General features: G+C 37.1%; 2 protein-coding genes across 7 annotated transcripts; both read left to right on the top strand.

The window, feature by feature from the left end:
• The first annotated feature begins 513 nt into the window (after positions 1-513).
• LOC141652682 (uncharacterized) lies at positions 514-5,973 on the top strand. The gene is made up of 2 exons (XM_074460249.1): positions 514-1,223; positions 5,129-5,973. The coding sequence occupies exons 1-2, from the start codon at positions 643-645 to the stop codon at positions 5,571-5,573; spliced, it is 1,026 nt and encodes a 341-aa protein (XP_074316350.1). The 5' UTR covers positions 514-642; the 3' UTR covers positions 5,574-5,973.
• A 4,706-nt stretch (positions 5,974-10,679) lies between these two features.
• On the top strand, positions 10,680-18,976 carry LOC141652681 (plasma membrane ATPase 1). 6 transcript variants are annotated; one of them, XM_074460247.1, is made up of 22 exons: positions 10,680-11,075; positions 11,598-11,724; positions 11,888-12,007; positions 12,422-12,520; positions 12,610-12,747; positions 12,961-13,095; positions 13,185-13,364; positions 13,453-13,659; positions 13,970-14,089; positions 14,169-14,288; positions 14,371-14,493; positions 14,788-14,892; positions 14,987-15,131; positions 15,245-15,409; positions 15,626-15,864; positions 16,025-16,057; positions 16,199-16,280; positions 16,921-17,081; positions 17,458-17,664; positions 17,976-18,158; positions 18,237-18,415; positions 18,650-18,976. In XM_074460247.1, exons 2-22 carry the CDS (start codon positions 11,668-11,670, stop codon positions 18,744-18,746), a joined length of 2,895 nt encoding a protein of 964 aa, XP_074316348.1. In that variant the 5' UTR covers positions 10,680-11,075; positions 11,598-11,667; the 3' UTR covers positions 18,747-18,976. The 6 variants fall into 6 exon arrangements, with proteins under 6 accessions (XP_074316348.1, XP_074316345.1, XP_074316344.1 ...); XM_074460244.1 differs by having other exon boundaries at positions 11,067-11,208; XM_074460243.1 differs by lacking the exon at positions 10,680-11,075 and adding an exon at positions 11,126-11,250.
• Positions 18,977-20,979: the final 2,003 nt, after the last annotated feature.

A 20,979-nucleotide genomic window follows, 5' to 3' on the forward strand; every position in this document is an offset into this window, starting at 1 on the left:
GGTTGCTCCAAATTTATGTGTTTAAATTGTCCACCTATGGAATAGTGGGGAACTAGGGATGTCTTCTCCTTATATATGGAAGTGCTCTCTAGTGTTAACTAGATTATAGAAAAGGGACTGTAATCTCCTACGCTCGTGCCGCCACTGCCGGCCTGCTTGTGCTCGTGTCACGCGCGATGGGGCTCCCTTTTTGCTGCTAGTCTGAACTCTTACATGAATTCTTTACTAACCGTTAAAAATTTTTAAATTTTATTACATAATAAAATACTCTATGTACTTACTATACGATTTTATTACCAATTTCATTATCAATAAATATGGTATCTCTTTGTGAAATTAGAATCTTTTTACTATTATAAAATCTTCTCATCTTCTAAAATTTTAGGGTATAGAAGAGTAAATAGATTTCGAATTCAGATTTAAACGATTATAATATGCATAACTGTTAAAGTGAGGCTTAGAGTCGGGCTCGGGTATAATCAATAGATGACAAAAACGAGAGGCCGTAACCATCACCCGAAGTCCCGAACCTTTCATTTCCTCTCATGTCTCCTCCCCTGTCAATTACAAACCCCCACGTCTCCTAAAATTTTCCCCAAATCAAACAAAAACCCTAAATCGAATGCAATTCCACCCCCAAAAATGGGGGCAGATTACTACAATATCCTCAAAGTAAACCGCAACGCAACCGAAGATGATCTCCGTAAATCCTACCGTCGTCTCGCAATGATCTGGCATCCGGATAAAAACCCTACCAATAAACGCGAATCTGAATCCAAATTCAAACAAATTTCCGAAGCTTACGACGTTTTATCCGACCCGCAAAAGCGTCAGATCTATGACCTTTACGGTGAGGAAGCGTTGAAGTCGGGTCAAGTTCCGCCACCGCCTTCCGCGGCGCACGGTGGTGCTAGTGGGCGGAGACGGCGGCAAGGGGAAGCGACGTCGTTTCGGTTTAATCCGCGTGATGCGGATGATATTTATGCGGAAATTTTTGCGGAGGGGAGTGGAAGAGCGGAGAGTAGAGGGAGAGGAAGAGGGTTTTTTCGGACGTCGAATGGTGAATCAAGTGGAGATGGTGGCGCGAGTTCGAGTGCGAGTGCGAGTGGGGGGTTGAGGAAGGCGGCGCCGGTTGAGAATGGGTTGGCTTGTAATTTGGAGGATTTGTATAAGGGTGCTAAGAAGAAGATGAAGATTTCTAGGACTATTACTGATTCTTCTGGGTATGGATTCTATCTGTTTTTCTACTCGTTTCGCGCAATTTATAGGATAAGACGGTCTTATAGTGTGAGACAGGAGGTCATTTTATTGGTTCAACACTGATTTATTACTATTAATGTTTGTTTCACGCCTTTTGTATTAGACTCTTTTGCATTAGACTGTCTTATACAATAATTAATGCTTGTTTCGAGAATTTAAGGTAGGAGTAATAACTAATAAGGTAGCATAGGATATATATAGGTAATATTAGCAATGGAAATTAGGAGTGTGATGGGAATGTACCTTTGATATTATGGAAATAGTTGTGGAAAAGTGGGTGGTGATTCTAAAACCAGCTAATAGCGGAGAATGGAAGGTGTTTTGGACATTTAGGAAGTAGGTATATATGTATGTTATGTGATATTTTCTTTAGGGTTGTTGCGGTGATCGTTTGAGAACCCTTAAGGTTGGATTTGGGGAGGAGGGATATGCAGGGGAAGAAATCTTTTTGTTAATGAGCAACATCACATGCTGGATAGGAGGGATTTGGAGAGGGAAAATCCAGTTTCTGTAGTACAAGCTAAATTAAAAATTTTGTTGGCGTAATTGAACATTTGGATCCTTTTTGATCCTGCTCATCCTTCTCTCCGCAATGTGTATTGAGACAAAGGACTCAAGGTTGATGTATGATAGATAATACTACGTAGGTGTTACGATTATGCGTGTAATGCAAGAGTGTGTCCGTGTAAGGAACAACAGAAAACAGGATCATATGACTTGAATTGTAATTTTGTCTATTGATGAAAGGTGGTACTGAAACGGAGGGATAGAAATGTATGTTCTGTGATATTTTGTTTATGTTTGATGTGGTGATCAATTGATAACCCTTAGGTTGGATTGGGGAATGTAGAGGGGAACATATCTTTTGTTAAGGTAGCAATTTAACATGTTGGATTGAAGGAATTTGGAGAGGTGGAATACATTTTCCGTTGTACAAGACAAATTAGAATTATTCCACACATTTGTGATTTTGAATCCTTTTTGAGCTGCTCTTCATTCTCCTGTTCTCTCATCTCTTATCATCGATGTGTATCGAGAGAAAAGACTCAAGGTGGATGTATGATAGATAAAACGAGTAGGTGTTTAAGTTTATGGTAGTAATGAAAGAGAGAGATCCTTGAAGACACAACCAAAAGTAGAATTATAAATTTTTGAAGTGTAGCTTAGTCTATTGACGAGTTATGTAGGCTAAGTGCATGTCTAAGTGATTCCTTGACTTCGATCACCACGAAATCACCATTATGGTTGTCAACCACCACTAAGTGATCCACCTTCCTTTGATCTCCTTTTCGCCATTTCTAAACCAGTCGACCTATTCCCCTATCACGTATCAGATGGTGGTTTGATGGGCGAGATGAAATGGGTGGAACACAATAGAATAGAGGGACTAATATTTTTTAGTATATTTCTTCATTTTTAGGTTAAAAAACATGTTCTAGTACTGGTTTTTGGTCTTTTTAGTGCTAAATCTGGTGTTTGTGTTCACATATTATGAAACTTGTGAAAAATTGTGGCTTTGAAATAGTTGCTCATTTAATGGAGGCTACACCACTGCATAAGTTCTGGTTCAGTCGTAAGTCGTAACTTGCTCCTGGGTTTGTTAGTAAAAAAGTAGAATTAAAAGCCTATGATACCATCCTAGAACTTACGTTTCTTTTTTAGTTGGAAAAAATCATAACTCTCCCTTTTAAAACTATGTTTTCAAACTCCTGCCTTTGGGGGAAAAAAAACTTTAAAGCTCCTACCATATGCTTACCTTCATTCCAAAACTACTACTGATACGATTCCTAATGATGACGTATAAATTAATTAAGTACACGGGTAGGGATCGAACGCAGGTGAGCGAGTTCATGTAGCAGCATTCCTTGGACTCTAGTTAGTCAATTTAGACGAATAGAATCTAATCATTTGATAAGAATTAGTTAGTTAGCTAGTAGCTTATTGGTTAGGTTTAGTATCTTAGTTTATGTTATCTTATTTAACAAATAATATCTTTAGGGGATAGTTTGTGTGATTTGAAAGACAACCTTATTCGAGTCCTATAAAAGACCGAATAGCTGCCAATGTATTAGTCAGATTATGAATTTTGAAGTTTGAAATAAACAAAAACCGTTGCAAGCTTTTGATCATTCTCGATCAGTTGTATACAAAACTTCGAGATTGTATTTCGAATTGGCGTTTGAAGATTGGGCTCCAATCTCATCGTTATTAGCACCGGGTTCGAGGTAGAACTACGGACTAAATATCCCCTTAAGTTCGTTAAAATCCGCTACTAGCTTCCGCTTTTGTATTAACTACTTGTACTAGTTAACCTTTCCGAACAAAAAGTATGAAAAATGTCTAAAATACCCTTCATTATCGTATGTTTCCTTTACCCCAATTACACCCCCCCCCCCCCCCTCACCAATCACCAACCACCACCTCCACTGCTCACCTATGCGACATGCGCCAATGCGAGAGACAACCAATCATTGGCGGTACCACCCGTCTGCAACGTGCGTTCCCTCACCCCTATTTGAAGCCACCACCCCTCAAAATATAGAAAACCGTCCCCACCCTTGGGATCCCCTTCTCCAAACTTGAAAGTTGAAACCACCCAGTTGGGGTGTTTTCGAAGGTGATGAAGGGGATTCCGGGGGTGGGGAGGTTTTTTTTAGGGTTTGTGGTGGCGATTGTACGGTGGGTGGTGGTTTGAAATTGGAGGATGGATGGATGTTGAGGACGGCGTGGGGATGCCGGCGCCCGGCGGTAGGTTTGGGCGAATTAGCTTGATATTTGATGATTTTTATTTTGGCAAAGAGAACTTTTTTATGGCAGTTTTTGAGGAAGTTGGTAGAAGAGGTGGAAGTTCGAAAAATAAAATAATAAAAGGGGAGAGCTTTAAAATAAGGTATATAAAAGGTGAGAGTTATGAATTAATTCTTTTTTCGACAGTTCCAAGTTTACAACTAAACTGATTTGTACTGAACCAGAAAATTTGGTGAATTAATACCAAACTAATACCACAACATCGCATAGAGAGAATTTTTGTAATTCTGCTTCCACGCCTGCTGCTCTTGAATTTCCTTATATTTGGGATGCCCGCATTATATTTGGGATAAATTATGAAGCTTGATATTTGATGACTTTTATTTTAGCTAGACGACTTTTCGATGGGAGTTTTGGAGGAAATTGGTAGAAGTGGTGTGTTCTGAAAATAATAATAATACACGGTGAGAGCTTTGAAAGTGAGGTATATAGAAGGTGAGAGTTATTAATACCAAACTAATACCACAATCGCATAGAGAGAATTTTTATAATTCTGCTTCCACACCAGCGGCTCTTTCATTTACTTGTTCTATAATCTTTTTTTCAATTACAGTTGTCTAGGTCATCTGACTATAGGTCTCCATCTCTCTCACTCTATCTCCCGTCTCAGTTTTCTGCCCATTTGTGCGATTTATTATGAATGCCACTTTGTCTTTCCACTTCTGTTTCTCTTCAGCAGTACAAAAGTTCAGCTAGCAGAGAATGCAGAATGGTTGGTAGTTGCTATCTTTTGAAATTTTTGATACTTTAATGGTTGGGGTTGCGTGTCAAAAATTCTCTCAGGTGAAGTGATGGTTAATTGCGGTAATGCTGCTGAATATGCAGTGTTAGCAATGTGGCCTTTTCAATGTTAAAAGTATTTTTAGCCGTTGGTTAGAGCATGTAGTTGGTGCATTTTTCGACAAGAAAGTCCTGCAAGTAGAATACGGAGTATATCAAAATTTATGCTTTTCCGTCCGATTTTATAGGGTGTTCCATTCTGTTGGGTTTCTCTTTATTATCTCTGTTTTTATTACTTTTTGGCTTGTTTGAAAGTTTATAGTGTCTGCCTTTTATGCAGCAAGGTTCGGACAGTAGAGGAAATACTGACTATTGATATCAAGCCGGGTTGGAAAAAAGGTACAAAGATCACTTTCCCTGAGAAGGGTAACCAGGAGCCTGGCATCATCCCATCAGACCTTATCTTTGTAATAGACGAGAAACCCCACACCCTCTTTAAACGAGATGGAAATGACTTGGTTGTGGATCAAGAGATAACCCTCTTGGAATCCTTAACTGGGAAGAAGCTTGAACTGACAACCCTCGATGGAAGAAACCTCATCATACCCGTAAATGATATCATCAAACCAGGGTTTGAAGTAGTGGTTCCTGATCAAGGGATGCCAATCTCAAAAGAACCTAACAAGAGAGGAAACTTGCGAGTTAAATTTAATGTCAGATATCCAACAAGGCTTACCGAAGAACAAAAGGCTGATCTGCGTAGAGTTTTGGGTGGAGTCTCGTGAAATAATACCAGTTACCACGCATTTCAGAGTAAAGCTACCACTAATTTGCTACTGCATGTAAATACTGAAAAGATGCCAGTTGTGAATACTAGCATGACGGTGACTGAAGTAGTAGGATTTCCACCAAGAGAATAGGCTAGTAGTCTCGTTGGAGGTGGTTTCATAGAACGATTGGGATTAGGGTTTATTCTTTTACCACAATTTTTGTGCATTTGGGCTTTGCAGTAGTTTGTGTCCCTAGCCTTCTATACCCAGAACATATTTTAGATGGGTATGATACTATGATTAATGTTATTGTTTTATAACTTAGGACACGAGAACTTGCAGCCATAATCATATTTTGTCGTGGACATTGAATGTTCATCGTCAGCTTTGTTCGTCTGACGTAAGTTTCTTCTTCCTTTCCCGTCTCCCCATTGTAATATTGGTTTAGCTCTCTAATTGAAGAGTACGACAAAGGGTCTAGCCGTCTAGGACTATGATTTCATTTTTTCCCTTTTTTTTCTTGATTGGCTTCTGTTGGTTATCTTATAACATGATGCAAGTAATTGTAATTTATATATAGTTGTTTATAGTGTCTTCAAAAAGCTTAAACGGCCTCGATCGTTTACCCATCCAAACCTCGCCTGCTTATCGTGTGGGCCACGGAAGCTATATCAAGTCTGGTATGTGTTTATGTTGTATAACATGAATGGCTATTTGTACACAATTGGCGAAGTTGATGGAGAGGTAGTAGATGGTGATGGACGACCTTTAATTGCATCACAAAATCTCATTATAGACGGAACATATCCGTCTATAACTAAAGACGGGTCAAATACAATACCACATTCCTAATAGGACAAACAACAAGTGGGGTGGTGGGGGCAAAAAATATTACCACTTTCAAGCTATTTGACATGTCTTTGGCTATAGACGGATATAACAAGACTAGCTGTAATTGCATACTCAAGTTCTCGGTCAATTCGGAACTTCAAAGAACAAGCCTCATTAGGTTTGAATAGTTTTATGGGTTGTAAATAGGGTTGGTTACCGTCGACAACAGAAGTAAATCAGTAATCTTTTTAGGTGCTCTTAAAAGAGTTAATGCACTGGCCATGAAGTCTCCTCCATTCTCATTGATATGGATTAAATCCTAATGTCATGGCTACGAAAACCCTAATGTCATGGCTACGGAATAAGGTGAACAACTAGCATACCGAACTGACTTTCTATGTTCAATCTATTCCGGATCATTTCGAACGGGTGACATTTTGAATTCTAGTCACTTATGGAAGTGTTTTAAAACAGTGAAATAGTATTGTGACAAAACCTAATCACATGAGATAGTAGGTAAGCTGATTGGGGAATGATGAAAAATAGCAATAAAAAATGTGCAACTAATGCAATTGCTTTCAGTACATGACATTTGGTTCCATACAATGTTGTAGAGATTGTTAGGAAATACGATTGCCTACCAATAATTTAACAAATAATTCACCATCAAAGTTATACAACAAAATTAACAAATAAAAGTACAACACGTCTTATTATGCCTACCAATTTCTAAACTGTTGTAGACTTGTAGTAGTGATTGTCAAAGAAGTAAGAGCCACGAAATCAACTCACCATTAATCCATTATCATGAAAGATCAACACAATTTTGACAAAGAGTTTCCTTTAATTGCTTAGGCATTTTAAATCAGTGTAATTAGTTTGGTAGTGTGTCTACTATTTTAACTAATTAATCAAGTCATTTGATGACTAAGATTTGGTATTGTGTTACTAGTTTGGGTATTAAGGCCCTGTTCTTTTCGGTTGGAAAGAGCTGAACTGAACTGAATGAGGCTGAGTTAAACTGAATGGAGCTGAGCTAAACTTAATAAAACTGAAATAAGAGTTAATTTGGGAAGAAATTGGCTAAAATGAACTGAAATAAGTTGAATTGAACTGCAATAAGTTGAAATTAAGCCAGGAAGAACATAACCTAAATGAGGTAGAGGGGACAGGATTTGAAGGAATCAATATTTCCTCCGTCAAATCTAAATCTAGGGTGGTGGAGGTCGAGTATGAGTGTTACAGTTATGATGAGGAAGAGTCATCGGGTTTAAGTGAGATTTTAGGTGAGATGGATAGTGTAAATAAACCTGGAACTGGGACGATGGACTGTGGTGATTAGAGAATAGGATGGTCCTAACTCTTAATGATGCCAATGGTAGGGATGTGGGAGTTTCAGCAACGTTGGCTGGTTTGGTTCTAGTTGGTGGGGGGAGCGAGGGTTTGTAAATTAACACCGTCATTGACACGTAGTATTTGCAAAGTTTCAATGACATTATTTACATATAAAGTTTTTATTTATTTTATTTTATTTTATTTTATTTTATCTTTAGCAAGTGGATCAGTTACACAAATATGTTAATACTTTATCTTATATATAATGATTCACGCACTATGTTATTTTAAGTTTTAATATAGAGATAATGCAGTAAGGATCATCTGTCCCACTCTTGTGTCTCATTGTGTGTGCCACTCCACTCATCTTTTGACACATCACTTGTTGTAAAATAAAATATTGCAATAATTATATTAATTTGTTGATGTGTTAGAAGGTGATTGAAGTGGCACACAGATTGGGACACCAAATGGGACAGAGGATCCCCACTGAAGATAATGATATTTCAGTTATATGTCCTATTTTAGTATGAAATTAAGAACAATGATCTCATTACCCTAATTGTTTATGTAATAATGTTAATTCAAATTGCAAGAAATCCCATAACAAAATCACTAATTAACATCTCACTAACTTACACTATCTCTACGGTTTTGGAATGATATTTCTAAATAAGATCATTGTTCACTATCAAAACTTTTAGAATATTATCTATAGCCATAATTGATAATTATTTTAGAATGAAACTTTCTATGTATATTAAGATGAAGAAGATAAAGGATATTGTACCACAAATGGAGTACTAGTTAAACACGTTTAAATGTGTCTAAAAATATACAAAATGCACTAGTATGTGAAGATACTTGTGTGAGTGTGTTATCCCTGAATTTTATTTCATTTGATGTATCTTACGATTTCTATATCCATTTTAAATATAAAACGGGTTAAGTACTACCTCATATAGATGATGTGACAAGTTTATTGTTAGTTTCCACGCATTTTAATTTTTATCTTATCTATCTGTTTGTAACTTCCCGACCTAACGTGGAGCGAAAGCAGTTACTCACGGTAGCTCGCTAGGCTATGTACATGGCTCACACGTATCAACAAGGGTCTTGTCATGAAACCATTTCAACCAAAAGTTTAAGCTAATGGTTGAAGTTCCAAGATCGGTTTTATACTCTAACAACTCTTTTCCATCGTATTTTGTCCTCACTCATGCGCATCCCGGGAATCATCCATGAGTTCACTCATCCTAATACTACTCTCGATCAAGCAATTATGAGTATTACTTTCAATATCTTTAAGCACTAGTCAGTTAAGCTTATCTATCGTCCTTTATAATTATCTTTACAATTATCGTGGGGTGTTATACTATTTGATCCGTTTTACATTTAAGACGGAAATTTCCGTCTCAGACAATTAATGCCACTTGTAGTTGCATAGAGAGTACGGACAAGTAGTACGGGTGGGTACGATGCTAAAATGAGAGTAAATGTGTGAATTAGGTGGGGACTCGATTTCATGTGGTGTTGTAAATGTGATAGTCTGGCATTTCTATCATTTTTTGAACATGAATATTGAATAGTTTCAATAGTGGAGCAAGATTTTCCTAATCTTTACATGCAGCCAAACACATTGTCTACAAACTTACATGTACATGTGCCCTCCTTTTGCCATTATTAGGTGTATTTCCACTCACTTCATCACTTTCTCATTTCTATACATCATACCTTTAATCACAAATTCTCCTTTAAGACAGTACTGTTCATTTTAAGCTTAAAACAGGTCAAAATCCAAGTAAATTACATGGCAAGTTATCTAGAAAATACCAAAATGTTTGTCTTTATTACCTCTATGTGATGATATTTGACATATCTTAAACTTAATGTATGTCCATCTTAAACAAGACTAACTGATCTTTAATAACGTACCTTAACAACAACTACGATTACGTAGTCCTACAAATCTTAGTTTTCATGTAATTTTACAATAACATCATCCAACAGAGGTATGGATAATAGGTCTCAGGTTCGAATTACCTTACTCTGTATTGTAATGAAACTAAGTGCGCGCTTCGTTAAAAAAATAAATTAACATCATCCAGCTATAAGATCGTTTTTAAATTCCAATTTTTTGTTTAGAAGGGAAATTGGAGGAAAGAATGAAAGATTGTCTTTGAAGGGCAAGTCTTGTCAAATTTTTTATAACCAAAATATTGTAACCAAATCATATAATAAAAATAAAACCAGACTTTATGTTTATAAATTTTTTGTGTAAAATCGTTATATACAATAATGGATTATTAATAATCAAATACTCCGTATTTGCTACATTTGAGGGAAAAATTGTCTTTGGAGGAAAAGTTTTATTGAAAATGTTATTCGGTGTAAGTTTATTTATGTCAAAAATATTATAATCAAATCATATAATAAAAATAAAATCAGACTTTATGTTATTAAAATTAAAAATCTTGGGTAACACCGTTATATGCAATCGTTTGTATATTTGGTTAATGGATTCTTATTAATCAAATATTATACTAGTTAAATGATTTGATATTCCAACTAGTTGATTTCACGACTCTGCTGTACTTTGTACGGATAAGAAGACAATGGTCACCAACAAATCAACAATTGACCATTTATGCGTCATTCTTATTTATTATATAAAGTATATAGGTAAGTCTACTTTAAGATGGTATTTTCTATTTTACGCTTAAAATAGGTCATCAAATATTATACCACTTGTGTAGTGAATAATGCATAGAGAAAAGTACTCCGTAATTCATTTGTGTTATATACACGAATATATTTGTATTATAGACACAGTTGTATAATATTTGACCCGTCTTAAGCTTTTAAATTTAAAATGGATAATACCGTCTTAGTAAGAGTTTGTGTTACGTGATTAATCCCTTAACTTTTAACACCACTTTTTATTCTCTTCAGGTTAGTCTAAATTAATTAATTTATCCAATAGTTCTTTTTGGAGATTCTCTATAATTCAAGCAAAAAAAATCTAGTTAAAAGTTAAAAGTTAAAATTTCAAATTTTAATTTAATTTATCAATATTATAAATACAGCTCTAAGGGCTGTATTTAAGAAGTCAAAAGAGAAAATTAATCTTTAATATTGTTGTTAATTGCATCATTTTTTGTGCAATTTTGTCACAAATTCCTTTTTTAATACCTAAATTAGAAGGTTTTAACTCCTTAAATACAGCCCTTAAGGCTGTATTTAACATTACCCTTATATTATATATAAAACAAAAAAAATGATATTAATTCTAGAATGAAGTGGATTCAATTGGGCCTTTATTGAACAAGAGTAGAAGCACATGGGGTTTTGGTGGGTTCATCACTCTCTCAAATTTCACTCCTTTCATTAATTATTATTTTAATAATAAAAATAATATATTATTTATAAATATAAATATTATAGAGGAAATTTATTGTGAAGGGAAGATAAGAGAGTAAGGAAGGTAATGTAATGTTATCAACTGTTACATAATACAGTACTAAAGGTATCGTTTCGTAGTCTGGTAATATTGATGGGAGATTAATTCCGTCATGGCAACCAAACGACACCTAATAAAAGTCGAATAAAAGTGTGTTTTCAGTTGCTAGGAATTCTGGGTTTTGTTAAAGATTTGTTTTTTTGAATTGGGTATTCCTTAATTTGTGCTACTTTCTTGCCAACCCTAACTAATTTTTACTAAAGATTGGATTTTTTTAATTGGGTAATCTTTAATTTGTTTGTTAATCTGCTATATTTCTGGGGTTTTGTTTGTTTATTTTTCTCATGGTCTTTCTGTTGCAGTTATTCTTTTCCTTTCTTTTCTTTCTATGATCTAAAGTTTTGGTATTTTAGGAGAAGAAAAAGGAGGAATCTTTGAGGTTATAGAGAGAGAAATTAGAGAGAGAAAGTCGAGTAAACAATAATGGCTGCTGAAAACCCTGAAGGTCTTGAAGCTGTACTGAAAGAGGCTGTTGATTTGGTGATGAATCTTTGCTTTTTACATCTTTTTTTGTATTTTATTTTGTTATTACTCGGGTTATTTACCTCGCAATTTGCGGGAGCCATTGAGGCATCGGGTAATGTTGTTGTTGTTAAGTTATTTTCTGATTTTGTTATTTTTGTTTGACGATTTGTGGGTGCAGGAGAATATACCAATTGAGGAAGTGTTTGAGAATTTGAGATGCACCAAAGAGGGTCTTACCAGTGAGGCTGCTGAAGAAAGATTAATAATTTTTGGGCCCAATAAACTTGAGGAGAAAAAGGTTGTAATTTTATTACCAATTTTGTTTCATTTTATGCATTGCAATTTGAAGTGTCGATTGACGGTTCCAAAGGATGATTCATGTTGGCGGAACCCAAATCATTAGGGATTAACGGTCTGTGATGTTGTTGCTATTTTTTCTGCAGTGTAACATTTCAAGTCTCAACATTTTGCATCCTTGTAAATTTTGATAGAAAGTTTCGAAATTGGCAGTTTTTTCATCTTGGGGATGTCTAATATTGTACCCATTTTCATTGTTAATGTTGACTGGTAGTCCTTGAAGTGTCAAATATGTGAAAATATCTGCTGCAAATTGTAGAAGATTTTCAACTTTGTTGGTGATGTTATATACAGTAATAGAATGTGAAATAAAAATATTGACTGTCTTGTAAAACATCTTATTTGGGTGTTGCAGGAGAGCAAATTCTTGAAATTTTTAGGGTTTATGTGGAACCCTCTATCATGGGTCATGGAAGCGGCTGCCATCATGGCGATTGCACTTGCTAATGGAGGGGTAAGGATATTTATTCGAGTGTCCTTTTACTCCTACACTAATTGTTCTGTTGTCGTTAGTGATGTTAAGTTCTGTCTTATTGTGTTCAGAATAAGCCTCCTGACTGGCAAGACTTTGTGGGTATCATTACCTTGTTGATCATTAACTCAACTATCAGTTTCATTGAAGAAAACAATGCTGGTAATGCCGCAGCAGCTCTTATGGCTCGTTTGGCACCAAAAGCAAAGGTATGCATCACCTACTTTCAGTGAGTCTTGTAAGAGACGGTCTCACGTACAAGAGTAGCCTAAATTCTTATGTATTCTGATTTATTAAGAGGCCTAGTGGGTTTGTCTCACATGTATGACCATCTCATATAAGTGTTTGTGATTTGCTTTATAAATTGCGTGTTGTGGTCTTTAGTATTTGCAGTTTTCGATCCTTATTTGTGCTGTGTGTAGATTTTACGTGATGGGAGGTGGAGCGAGGAGGATGCAGCAGCCTTGGTTCCTGGTGACATTATAAGTATTAAACTAGGAGATATTGTTCCAGCGGATGCTCGTCTCTTGGAGGGAGATCCTTTGAAAATTGACCAGGTAGATTAATTACCACTATCAAAAGAGGTATCAAATACTCATGACATTCTAAAGATGTCTTTAGTTTACTGAAGTTGTAACGTTTGCAGTCTGCTTTGACCGGGGAGTCTCTCCCAGTCACAAAAGGCCCTAGCGATGGTGTTTACTCAGGCTCTACTTGCAAACAAGGAGAAATAGAAGCTATCGTCATTGCAACTGGGGTCCACACATTTTTTGGAAAAGCTGCTCACCTTGTTGACTCAACCAACCAAGTTGGTCATTTCCAACAGGTAATGAATTTAAACTCATAAGTTGGCTACTTCTCTGGAATTCTGGATCCCCATTGTATTCATTCTGAAATGTTTTGTTTCTATGCAGGTCTTAACAGCTATCGGGAACTTCTGTATATGTTCTATAGCTGTTGGGATGTTGGTAGAAATCATTGTCATGTACACTATACAACGCCGTGGATATCGTCCTGGAATTGACAATTTGCTTGTCCTTCTCATTGGTGGAATTCCTATTGCCATGCCCACTGTCCTGTCTGTTACCATGGCTATTGGTTCCCATAGACTCGCTCAGCAGGTTGTTTTTTTCTCTTAGCCCCAATGGTATTAAGATGCTCATTGCGTCTTGTATACGTCCTTCTCATACTGAATCATACTTCCCTTGCCCCCATTTAAATATATACATTTTTCCAAATTCCCCTTGTATTTTGAAAACATATACAGTCAAATGGAAGGTTGAAAATATGTGAGACCAACCTGAATCTTTTTTGTATTCCTTATATAATTATAGGGATAATGAGTTGATTCCACATGTAAGACCGTTTTATATGAGTTTGTGTGTAAGGTTTTTGATGTTGAGGTCTAAAACCATTTATAACTGTCTTTAGGGAGCTATCACCAAAAGAATGACTGCTATAGAGGAAATGGCTGGTATGGATGTGCTGTGTAGTGACAAAACTGGAACTTTAACATTGAACAAGCTCACAGTGGACAAAAATCTGATTGAAGTAAGTTGTTTGACTTCCGACTTCTATCTATCTCACTTCTAGCGCTATTCTATTAAACTGTAGGCAAACTCACTTGCAGGTCTTTGCGAAAGGTGTAGATGCCGATACTGTTGTTCTAATGGCAGCTCGAGCATCTCGAACAGAAAACCAAGACGCAATTGATGCAGCCATAGTTAACATGTTAGCGGACCCTAAGGAGGTTAGCTGTTTGGTCTGTTATTTTTTTAACAGTTTACTTTATCTTACTTGTGGCTTGATTTATGTGTCTTCACATTTTGTAGGCTCGTGCTGGCATTCGAGAGATACACTTTTTGCCATTTAATCCAACTGACAAAAGGACAGCATTAACTTATTTTGACAGCAATGGTAAAATGCACCGTGTTAGCAAAGGTGCTCCAGAACAGGTACGTTGTAAATCTTATTCTCCCTTTGTCGAATATATTGTCACCATTTGACTTTGGGGTCAGACGATGTTGACCGTGACCGATATTTCCTCACAGTATAGAATAGTTACAACTTTTTTAATGATGATATGAAAATTGTCATTTTGATAAATGCAGTATGAAATTTTACAATGTGGAGTAATTAATGGTGAAAGTTGACATTGGTTAAACACAAGTTACATGGGGAATAAATTTTGGATGGAGGTAGTCATATCTTGTTTTATAATTTGTACTTCTGCTGTTTGTGATTTGCAGATCTTGAATCTTGCTCATAACAAGTCAGATATAGAAAGAAGAGTACACGCTATTATTGATAAATTTGCTGAGCGCGGGTTACGTTCACTCGCAGTAGCATACCAAGTGAGCCTTTACAATCACATAAAGAACAGGAAATGTTGGAAGTTGATTACTTGTTTTGCAATGAGAATATTGATATGTGCTTCTGAATTCTCAGGAAGTTCCAGAAGGTGTGAAAGAAAGTCCTGGTGGCCCTTGGCAATTCATCGGCCTCATGCCTCTGTTTGACCCACCAAGACATGACAGTGCGGAAACTATTAGAAGGGCTTTGAATCTCGGAGTGAATGTTAAGATGATCACTGGTATGTCTCTTTTAATGTTGTAGGCACTTTTCTTCTTTTGCGATGTAAATGGAAGCCAATACCAATGGATACAACCTTTCAATCCCCGCTAAGAACTGTTTTTCTGTCATTAGGGGATCAGCTGGCCATTGGTAAGGAAACTGGTCGTCGATTGGGTATGGGTACCAACATGTATCCTTCATCTTCTTTATTGGGCCAAAGCAAGGATGAGTCCATCGCTTCTTTGCCTATTGATGATCTGATTGAAAAGGCGGATGGATTTGCTGGTGTCTTTCCTGGTAAATAACCTCTGTTACTTTTGTCAAACCTATTAAATGACTAAAACAAGGATTTCAGTTGGTCTGACATTTGAGATTGTTTCATACAACTCTACAAGACTAGCTGATTTTTATTTAAAATTCTGTTAGTCTGAAACTCTGAATGTGTTTTGTAGAGCAGGCAAATTTTAGTTTCTGAAATATAATTGACTGTTTTGACCTTGTAACACGATCCAGAGCACAAATATGAAATTGTCAAGAGGTTGCAAGCAAGGAAGCATATTTGCGGGATGACAGGGGATGGTGTCAATGATGCTCCCGCCCTTAAGAAAGCTGATATTGGGATAGCAGTAGCTGATGCAACAGACGCTGCTCGCAGTGCTTCTGATATCGTCCTCACCGAGCCTGGTCTAAGTGTTATTATTAGTGCTGTTTTAACCAGCCGAGCAATCTTTCAGAGAATGAAAAATTACACGGTAAGTTATCTATCTGATGGCAGAATACGATGGTATTTCTGTTTTCTTATGCAAGGAGGCGACTTATCAGTATGATAAATGTTTGTATTGTTGCAAAATATCAATCCTTACTTTTTCATTGCTAATTATTAATTTTTTATTTATTTTTTTGCCTTTTCAGATTTATGCCGTTTCTGTTACTATTCGTATTGTGGTAAGTTAGCAAATTTTCAACAATATCAATATGGTTGTTACTAAAACTGGTACAATGACATCAGACTACAGTCCTTGTGGCTGGTGTATACTGGCTATAAGCAGAATGTCTTATTCACTGCGTTTCTTTTTAAAATGGCAGCTTGGCTTCATGCTGCTGGCTCTCATATGGAAATTTGATTTCCCTCCCTTCATGGTGCTGATCATTGCCATTCTCAATGATGGTACTCTTATCTTCTCTTCATATCTTTACGGTTGCATATATCTTTATCTTGAAATGTTACTAATAGGTCTACGCTGAGACCTTGTCCTTTTGGTGTATACGCCTATACGGTCAAAGCTTATTCCCAAATTCCAACCACTTTTAGAGCCTGGTCTCTTATGTTAATGTTACTTAAGACACTCGTACTGGTTAAAACGACATATAGGCTCTATGCATTGGCAGATCTACCTAGGAGCCTCCGTAGTCGAGAGATACCCAAAAACCTAAATATTTTTGTGCATTTTACCCGTTACGTATTCCAAATAAAAAATGTTACTGTAACTTTTTCTTACCAAAATACCTCGAAATTTTTAGGGATCACTAAAGATTTTTTCCTAGATCAAGCCAATATAGTGCCCCAAGGCTTTAACTTGCTTTCCTAGTCTGATACTGTGATCATTGAACCACTGTTTTCCCAATTATATTGTATAACAATCTTGGCCCAAACGTTTCCTGCTTATGACATTTTTCTTTGGATTTTTTCCCATGAAAATTTCTCATACATTCTATCAGCACCTCAGTCGTGCGATTTCATTGTCATACCCTCCTACGACATTTGTGTATGATGTGTTCGTCAATTTACATGCATGTTGGTGTTGCAGGTACCATAATGACTATATCAAAGGATAGAGTAAAGCCATCTCCTATGCCAGATAGCTGGAAGTTATCCGAGATTTTTGCCACAGGAGTTGTCATTGGAAGCTACTTGGCCATGATGACAGTTATATTTTTCTGGGCTGCATATGAGACTGATTTCTTCCCGGTATGCAGATTTTCATTACTCAAATACTGACTTGGATGATCTGAGCCAGACTGCAGTTGTTGAATGTTGCAACTTGCTTTACTTGAATTAATGATGGTTTTGCACTGACCACCCCAGACCTCGCAAACTTGATCCAACCACTGACTAGTTTGATTTCTATATGAAGAGCCATGATCAACATGACCTGATTGTAGGCAAAATTACCTTACAATAACGCGCCTGAAGTGAGTCAGACTTGTAACGACTCTTCGAATCCGTTGACTTGTCTAAACTCACCTTTAAATAATTTTTGATTTTTTTTGTGCTATAGTTGCCTACAGTTTTTGTAGTAATTTTATAGCTGTGATGACTAATTTACTTCCTGGTTATTTTGCAGAGAATATTTGGAGTTGCACACTTGGGCAAGTCATCCGCTACAACTCCTGAGGCGAGTCTGGTTATCACACACAAGCTTGCCTCTGCAATATATCTTCAAGTCAGCACCATTAGTCAGGCTCTTATATTTGTCACTCGATCTCGAAGTTGGTCTTTCGTTGAACGTCCTGGCCTATTTCTTGTTGGAGCTTTTATTATTGCCCAGCTGGTAATTTCTCATACAATCTCCTTTTTCTTCATACTCAGAATAAATACTTTTTTTTTTAGTATTGTAAACTCTCAAAACAAGCGGTCTTATTATTGCGCAACTGGTAATCTCAGAGAATCTCCTTTTCCTTCATACTCAGAAAGAATACTTTTTTTTTTAACTATTGTCAACTCTTAAAACAAACCGTCTTATGCGGTATTTTTTTTTTGCCGGCCTATTTACATAAATCTAATTGAGGCCCCATTATTAATCGTGCTACTCGCAATTTCTGTATTTGAGACTGTCTCTTACGTGGATCGTCCACTTTGCAGATTGCTACTCTCATTGCAGTATATGCAAATTGGGCTTTCGCAGCTGTTGAGGGGATCGGCTGGGGTTGGGCTGGTGTGATTTGGCTGTATAATCTCATCTTCTATATCCCACTCGATTTTATAAAGTTCTTCATTCGCTATGTTCTGAGTGGAAGAGCTTGGGATCTTGTAATTGAACAAAGGGTATGTGTTGGTTTAATTGTCTCTACTGTGAACTTCCACGGTTTTGTGACCATTTTAACTAATTTGTCGTTTCTTTAGATTGCCTTCACTAAGAAAAAGGACTTCGGAAAGGAAGAACGTGAGCTGAAATGGGCACACGCACAAAGAACCCTTCATGGATTGCAAATGCCTGAGGCAACAATGTTCACAGAGCGGACAAGCTACCATGATCTCAACCAAATGGCCGAGGAAGCCAAAAGAAGAGCTGAAATGGCCAGGTACTGTTTGCGCTCCTGTCGTCTCAATTAAATTTGGCTTCGTGGCACTAGTTTTGCTGGTCGGGCTTCTAGTGCAACCCGATCCAATAGTTTATCCTGTAATGTTTGGGGTACTATAATCACCCTCTTTCTTTCTGACAAAAAAAAAAAAAAAAATTACTCTCTTGTGCGGTCAATCCATTTTGCATACAAATCGTCTTGTGCTTACATCTCACATAACTTGGCTTCTTATAGGTTAAGGGAGCTTCATACACTGAAAGGGCACGTGGACTCCGTGGTGAAGCTGAAGGGGCTTGACATCGAGACAATCCAAGGAGCATACACAGTCTAAGTCCTACGCGGAGTATATGATTGCTGAGGGTAAAAATTAGTTCAGCTTGTAGTTGTGAGTTAGCTTTGCAAACAACTTTCTCGTCTTCGTTTTATATGCTTTTGGTCTTTTGATACAAAAAGTTTGCATGGGTGCCGATATTCATCATCCACTTTTCACCGATGGCCAATTGCATATATTGTATAGGCTTATTATTTATTACGGAGTACAAGGCAAGCTATTAAACCTTCGTCTATTTGTCATTGTTATGCCCTAGAGGAGTTGTTCATGGACCATCCCGCCCCATCTTGTCCTGCCCATTTTTTTTAGCGGGATTGGGCAAGTGTTTTATGCCATAACTTCTCATAGGCTTTGCAATATTGGTCTCATTTTCGATATTTGACAAATTTAAGCTTTTGGTGTTTTTCTCTAAAATTCTTTAGGATATTTGTGAATATTTTTCCTATCGGTTGCAAAATGAGAGCAAGATTTTCATTGTTTTCACTCAATACAATCGCCATTAGTCATCATATGTCGCGGTGTCTTCCATTTTTCCGTGTAGGTGAAGCTCTCGTATTTCGATAATAATACTCCTCAAGCAAGATTTGATCGTGTTTTCTCGTAAGTCATGGGGCAGGAGGGTAGTTTACCACAAACTTCGCTTTGGACGAATAGGCAGATGGGTCAGGTGGCCTTGAAGGTTACGAGTTCAACTAAAGTAGCTTACGGGCTTGTCCGAAAGACACAGTAGGGTATGCCGTCGTTAGGAGCTCAAGCTTCCAACTGTAAGCTAAATCTTGCAGCCAATTATTGGATTCGAATAAGCCCAACAAAACGACCCGTGTAAACAAGGCCGAGATTGGCCCATATTATACAACAAGCCCTATTTAGACAGATTTGGGTTGTGGGCTGGTGGCTCTCTGTGTTACACATACTCTATCCCCTCAACCATCTCAATTATACTTTCGTTTTGACACAAAGATTAAAGGGAAGGGGAGGGAGACGTTCACATTTGACAGGATTCCATATTTGGAAGACACGTTGAGAAAAATTATTCAAAACAAGTGATAGAGCTATCTTACACATTAAAATAACCGAATCAAAAAGATAAATGTTAAACCGAGTTGCTATTTCCGAGTATTGACTCGCCTCTTCCCGAGCAATTCAGACCTTTCATTATAATTTGAACCCGTGACCTAGGTCACGCTGACTCTCAACCCATGTCAGAATACCATCTTAACCTAAACCGTAATATAATACAGTTGAGACCCAATCAACGATGTTTTACCTTAACAAGAACGAATGGAGTAGTTAAATTTGGAAAAGTCTAATTGCAAAATTGCACATAAAATGACATAAGCACCTAAATCACAGGTGACAAAACGTGAGACCACACCTTGAATTATAAGGTAATAAAATGGCATGAAACAAGCAAAGGTCGACTTCTAGTAAATGAAATGGGGCATTTGCACTTGGTCTCTTAAGTTGTTCCTATGGTTTTGGTAATGGAATCTCATTAATCCTTACTTATTCCTTATGTTTTTGCCTTGTCTTTGACCATTTATTTAATTATATATCATCACCAATTCCACAAGGTATGAATTCAACACTAACAATGTTTAATTAAGATAATTATGATGATTATTGAAATACTATGTCAAATGTTTTATCGAATACGTAGTCATCGTCGTACGAGTTATACGTAACTTGCCACTACAAAACTATTCTGATGGCGGCTAACGATCTCAGACATCCAACCTCGAAAGGACCCATCATATTCATGGCATCCAACTTGATTAGGGCCCGCCGGATCAAAAGTTCTAGCACACAAACGGTTTTTAGCGTACCATAAGACTTATGGCGCCTTTCATCCAATTTTCCCTTGACCACCCCAAGCAAGGAGTTCCATGCACCTTCAAGTCTTGACTCGATGCTTCACCGACGCATCTCTAACTCGCGAATGATATATGTTTCGCTCTCCAAGCTCTCCACCATTTGTACGTTGTAACGCCTAGGCCCTTTTCTCCCGGTTTTTCTACCACGTTTCAGGGGTCCTTTCAGAAATTACCGTGTTCAATTTCAGTCCCAAATAATTAGTATTAAACTATTTAACGAGTACCCGATTTCCGCCCGAGACTAGTTCATCGCACACTGGCAGCCTCAAACAATGTCCACTGTTCTTTCTCAAATTTGAGAGGTCGCTTAATCTGATCCGAGAAATTGTCCTTATGATTTACAGACATATTTGTTCTGA

The sequence above is a fragment of the Silene latifolia genome, chromosome 4 (assembly GCF_048544455.1).
Source record: "Silene latifolia isolate original U9 population chromosome 4, ASM4854445v1, whole genome shotgun sequence".
NCBI lineage: Eukaryota > Viridiplantae > Streptophyta > Magnoliopsida > Caryophyllales > Caryophyllaceae > Silene > Silene latifolia.

Excerpts from the sequence above, each read along its gene's own strand:
- LOC141652681 (XM_074460247.1), top strand. The coding sequence starts at position 11,668 with ATGGCTGCTGAAAACCCTGAAGGTCTTGAAGCTGTACTGAAAGAGGCT. Across the intron at positions 13,096-13,184 it reads ATCCTTTGAAAATTGACCAG|TCTGCTTTGACCGGGGAGTC; the intron begins GTAGATTAATTA and ends TAACGTTTGCAG. Across the intron at positions 13,365-13,452 it reads AAGTTGGTCATTTCCAACAG|GTCTTAACAGCTATCGGGAA; the intron begins GTAATGAATTTA and ends GTTTCTATGCAG.
- LOC141652682 (XM_074460249.1), top strand. The coding sequence starts at position 643 with ATGGGGGCAGATTACTACAATATCCTCAAAGTAAACCGCAACGCAACC. Across the intron at positions 1,224-5,128 it reads ACTATTACTGATTCTTCTGG|CAAGGTTCGGACAGTAGAGG; the intron begins GTATGGATTCTA and ends CCTTTTATGCAG.